We start from the raw sequence: 6,000 nt of genomic DNA on the forward strand, positions 1-6,000 counted from the left end.
ATTTTGATACAACCTACGAAGGCATTTTCATCATCTCAATAAAATTCAAATGACAAAATAGTATTTTGTATTTGAAATACGTATTTTAAATACATGTATTAGAAATACTGCCCATCCTTGTTTGTAGTTCGATGGAATGAGACATAAAAAACTACAAATTTGACTTGATTCTGAAGTCGCAATACATCATACTTTCATAAAATCATGCAACACACTTCACCTTGTCAGTGGATATTGTTATTTCCAAAGCCGGTGCTGGATAAACAAATACCATGCGTGCGACAGAAAATTGCTTTGGTGTTGCTTTAATTTTCACTCTGGCAATATTGCTGATTATATTGCTAATTATAACAACAGTCTGCGGGGGACTAGTATTGTAAGCCTAGCTTGTGAGTGCCCAGACCCTACATTTTAATGTGGGTCTAGCTCGTCAGGCTAATGCTAGGCTATATAGTTTATATGATTTCTTTAGGTTTATAAGATTTCTTTAGTATAGTAGGCATAATATAATAATATATAATACAAAACACTAAATTATTTTCTATAATTATTTTTTGTAAGGGGTTAGCTGACACTAACCTGGCCCTAGCCAGATGAATGTCGTTCCGCTTAGCTCCGCCTAGCTTCACTCACATCCATCTGGAACCTCTTCCATTGAGAGTGATTTCTCCAACCAACTTTATGGTTTAGCGAATCAGGACGCAGGGCGGGAGTTTCATAGATGTGACATAGCGTAGAAGCGACTGTGAGACTGTTATCAGCGTCACGGGTTGGCTTCGATGAGAGTGGTTGAAGTAGCACGTCAATAGATGACGGACAAGTGGCTTATTCAATCATATGCAAGCATTTTTTGATTAGGTCCAGCCTTCTGAAGCAACATTTCAATGGATCGGTTCCAGATGGATGAGTGGAGCTAGGCGGAGCGAAATTCATCTGGCTAGGGTCAGGTTAAGCTGACACACCTTCATCACTGTGTTTTAAAAATACATGTGTGCACGAAGTGTTTTGGTTTATTCGGGAATGACCAGCAACACCTAACGGCAATACAGCAACAGCTTAGCTTATCCTGGCACCACCGTTTTTTTCTCAATCGACTGTAATTTTCACGCTTGTGTAACGATTTTTAGCCGATTCACGGTGCATCGTGATATTGACCTAAAGTGTGTTGAAACATGATACTGAGTGTGAACGTATGTCTCATAGCTCACCTCGGCTTGTCCCCTGCACTCAGAAATCTGGAGCTAGTTAGCCAATGCTACCAACAGTGTTTCGTTGTGGTGCCTCGGGCATCGGCCTAGCCATGCAAATAAATCACTGTTTTACACCATTTACGAGGCTCAAAGTAGCTCCATACTTCATTGGTAGACTTCCGAGGACCTTGACATTTAAAATGAGACATGGAGAACTTTGAAAAAGCACTGGTAGATTATTTACAAGACGATTTATACAGACAGTACCTTAAGGAATTTTACCGTTCAACGCCATCTTGAATTTAGTCACGATAAGTCGAGCGACGAGTACGAACGAACAGGTATGATAAGGGGTCAGATTCCAAAAATAATTCCGTGGAAATGCATGGATTCCAGTTGCTGCTACTGTTGTGGGGGGACTGGGACTGTTGTGGTAGGTGAAATTTCACGGGGAAACCATGATGATTGGTCAAATTTGCAAAAAAGTTGAGGTGTTTGGACAAAATTGCGAGGTCGCCCAGAATTCACGAGGATTTGCTGAATTTGCGTTAATTGTTATGTTCGCAACATCGCAAATTCCTGGAGGGACTGGCTAGTATCTTTAGAAAGTTACCAGCCACATTGGGTGGTGATCAAAACGGTACAGGCGTCAAGGTTCGGTACATGAATTCACACAGAGAATACACGGTATAAAAATAAATAAAATTTGCGTGCAAACTAGTTAATGCAATACGGAACTATACTGTTCGATGCGCAAGTTCATTAGGGACAGCTAATGTAGTCAAGGGGGCAGGCGAATTCCCGGAAGTAGAAGAATCGACGTAGGCTGGAGGGACCACCTCTCTGCTAACTCCCATAGAAGTCCATTCATTGTAGGATTTTTTTGAAATACCATAACTTCATATAACATATATCCTGTGCCGATATTGTAGCTTCTGTGTAATCCACATAAACACTACAAAGGCAAAACAGACTCCACTACCTCGTCCGTAACGTTGGTTACCCGTAAGAAGAACGGTTAGCTTGTTCGGTTGGAGGGGAGCTAGCTTTGACGTAATCTCTCTTTCGCGCCATAGGGAGATAACCGTATTGTTTGGATAAGAAGTACACCTTACTGTCTATGACGGTAACTCATAAGCAAAACCTAGCATACACGACCGTATGTTAAGGTAAAGCATTACACAGAGGGAACCTAATAATAATAAAAAAGTAAACCTAATTTTTTTTAAAAAGGGCACTAATCATTTCAGAGGTTTTCGATGGATTGACCGTAGGTCGGAAAAGTGGAAAGAAGATTAGCTTCAAGGCTATAACTTTGTTTTGTTTTAGCATGACTGTTTTTGAAGATGATCATGTATGGTAGCTTCAACATTAACTCGACTTGGTGAGGATGATATTAATAATAACACATAAATAAATGTTTAACTTTGATGACTTTGAAGGCGAAGGAAGTGTGAGAAGAATTTCTGTGTATCTATCATATGAGTTACAAGATTCAGTTCGATGGCTAACGTCACGAAGTTAAGTGTGAGTCTGCGCAGTACTGGGGGGACCAACTGAAAAATCGTTCTATTTGACTCAGTGCCCTCCCATTGAAAACGACGGAGTCTGTTCGTCCATTTCTTTTACTGTCTATGAATGTAGTCCTGCTTTAGCTCTGTGAAGCTCTCATTGGCGCGTAGGTAGCCGAGGTCCGCCTACGTAGGTTATAGTTTTTTGTCAGGTCGACAGTCGAATGAGTCAGTCAGAGATAGCAGCAGCACTAAGGATGGGTATGGTGAGTGGTGGCGACACACAAGACAGGTCTCTTTAAGATCCAAAGTTTGGGAAAACTTGGTTTCCCAGTCAGTTAGCCTACAGTAGTACAGGTGAGAGAGTGGTGGATAAGACTGTGTCGCCATTGTTTTATCAGTTGTTGGGTATGTGAGTGGAAATACATTGAACATGCTAACACACATACGACTCAATCACCCAGATGTAGGTCTACCAATCACTGGAACGAGACAAAAAACGTCTCCCTGCATTTCTTACCAGCCTTTAGATACACATACAAATAGGGCCAAAACCTAATGATTAAAATTATTTTGTAATGATGGAAAGCGGTTTAAACCGTGTGGTGATCACCTTTATGTTAGGGTAGCTCAAGTTGTGTTGTGCTCTCACATGAAGAGCTGCAGCAAGTGTCAAGTGTCAACAATAACCGGGCTAATAGGGTGTGGGCGTCATGACGTAATTACTTTGCGTGGCCGCCATGTTGATTGCCTCCTTTACCGCTACTCAGAATACTGCCTATGACTACTGCGTACTGTACTCCCTCTCAGCCGTGTTTTAATTTGATTAATTTCACCTTAACTTGATTTCAACCATGGTAAACCGTTGCTGTATTGTGGGCTGTAACAGCGCAACACATGATCGCCATGGGAAAAAGATAGAAAACGGGTTAACTTTCCACCGCTTTCCTGCCTGGAGGCGCAACCACGCAAGCGGTCATGTGACTTTTAGTTAGGCTCCGTTTATGAAACGAAAGGAGCAATTTTTTAAAAAAAAGAAAGCAAAATAGTAAAATTTTCACAGTTAGTTTACACACTGAAAAATATTGAGGCAAACTGTAGACCCTTACATATACAACCAGACACAAATGTTGACAGTCTCGCCTAAGTGGATTTTTAAAAATCATTATTCTATGTCATTTGCGCTTTCATAAATAAGAGATGCTTTTTGGCCTATTTTCAGTTTTATAGCTGATTGTCTTATTTTGTTTACTAGTTAAAGACTGAGTCTGTAGATGATGTGGGGTACTTGTTTACTGTTGACGAAGTGTGATCTGCACACTGCAATTGCTCCAAAAATATAACTTTATTACTTCATGCCTGACAAAGATCTAGGGTGATCGAAACTTTGCTATGTTTTTAAAGTAATAAAGTTTATAATTTTGGAGCAATTGCAGTGTGGAGACCACACTTCTTCCACTGTCTGACACTATTGTCTGGCACCTGCAAAAAAACTTTTCTTTAGATGTGCGCACCCACTCTCCAAAACGTACTTGTTTACTGTTAACATCTTACTTTGCATACTTCAGGCTGTTGCAGCTAGCTCAGGGGAGAGATTTTGGACCCGTTTACACAAAGGGAAGACGCAGATATTTCCCTCCGGTTTGGCCTCTCATTTACAAGAAACCCCTGTTTTTATCACAGAAAATGATTATTTCTAGAAACCCAGGCCAAAGTGTAGATTTCTGAAAACACCGGTTATGTGTTGTCGTGTCAACTGAGAGAAACGGGGTTTTAGGTTCTCAAACATCACATTACACGCCAGAAAATGCTTAATGTCATGTGAGCGCCTTATGTTTACAGTTTGTTTGGCTACTGATCATAGATTCTATTAAGGTGGTACTCATTTTTACGTATGTGAAAACGCTTTTGGCCTGTTTGCATTTGCAAATACAGTGCAAACGAGAAGTAGGAAGTGATCGGGATTCTGATTGGCTGGGGATTGAGCTTCTCCTTACACTGCCACCGACAGGTTTGGCATGCTCTTGATGGCATTTATACACAGGAAAACTCTGAAAACTGACAGGTGTGCACAATGTTATTTTTGAAAACGGAGAGGGAGAAATGTCCATTTATGAAAATAGCCGGCCATGTATAAACGTAGCCTTTATAACTAGGTAGTAGGCCCTACAGCCTGAGACATTCACGATAAAAAAAATTGCCTTCTGCATTTTTGATTTGCTTTTCCCTCCATTGTACCGAACCGTGATTTCTGAACCGAGGTATGAACTGTGACTTCTGCGTACCGTTCCACCCCTAGTGTGTGTGTGTTTGTGTGTGTGTGAGAGAGAGTGCGTGAGAGGTGCATGTGTTTTATTTACATCACATCAACTATCCATTATTGCACATGGCATTGTGATAAGTTCCCTCTCCTGTTGCAACCAGTTTTTAATCAGTGAGGAGCCAGCGATGTTGACCCGATTCATTGCCCAGTGGTATAAGATCAGCTGTTTGATGTGTCTGCACAACCCCCCACTGGTACCCAGCTGGGACACAAGAGGCACTGCAGCCAATCCAGATATGAAAATATTCCCACCTATTGGAGCGGTAAGGATTTAACATGTTTGCGATGAATCTTACATGGGCTCCCAAATGTTAATAGTGACACTGAGTCATCTAGACAGTGAGTTAGCAAGATTAAATATCCCATATACTTGCAAAACAAATGCCATTACTCAATTTTCATGAGTTACAAACATTACATTTTAACAGTTGAACTGTGACTTAGTTAATGTACACTATCTTATGACACAGATAGGTGTGATACTAATGTGATACTAATCATGTACTGTATGTCTATTTCTCTAGATGGACAATGAGATGGACAGTAGTTGAAGAGGACAATGCATGAATATCAGTGGAAAACTGGCCATTGCTGCACACAAAAAAGCATGAAGAAAAAAAAACATTGATTAAAGTCATCCCACTTACTTGTTACCTCTTACCTCTACCTGTAATGCACTATCAGATTTGAAATATTTAGGATTTAAGTAATTAGCTACCTAGAATTTTGGGTAGCACTTTAGAATAACCATAGCTAAAAAATGGTAAATAGCCTATTCAAATTCAGTAAGTAAGTTTTTCACTGACTGAATAACATGATAATTAACAAATATACTGATTATTACTTGTGCAATAAAAATGTGACATTTTATAATATACCATCCCTATAAATGGTAAATTGTGGATTATTAATGTTTGGTTAAAATTATTGGTTAATAATTTATTTGAACACCATCTGTAAGCATTATTTTGATGAC

General features: G+C 39.9%; 1 protein-coding gene across 10 annotated transcripts in view; it reads left to right on the forward strand.

The window, feature by feature from the left end:
* LOC143100896 (uncharacterized) overlaps positions 1 to 5,716 on the forward strand; it is a 36,847-nt gene extending 31,131 nt beyond the window's left edge. For all 10 annotated transcript variants that reach the window (XM_076264470.1, XM_076264473.1, XM_076264471.1 and 7 more), the window contains 2 exons: positions 5,126 to 5,287; positions 5,549 to 5,716. In XM_076264470.1, coding sequence (XP_076120585.1) covers positions 5,126 to 5,287; positions 5,549 to 5,575 — 189 coding nt within the window. In that variant the 3' untranslated portion in view covers positions 5,576 to 5,716. The remainder of the gene's footprint in view (positions 1 to 5,125; positions 5,288 to 5,548) is intronic.
* Positions 5,717 to 6,000: the final 284 nt, after the last annotated feature.

This window comes from Alosa pseudoharengus, unplaced genomic scaffold (genome assembly GCF_046254945.1).
Source record: "Alosa pseudoharengus isolate Yale_2024_CS ecotype anadromous, Long Island Sound unplaced genomic scaffold, YU_APseudo_1.1 YU_APseudo_1.1_scf_3, whole genome shotgun sequence".
Classification (NCBI taxonomy): Eukaryota; Metazoa; Chordata; class Actinopteri; order Clupeiformes; family Clupeidae; genus Alosa; species Alosa pseudoharengus.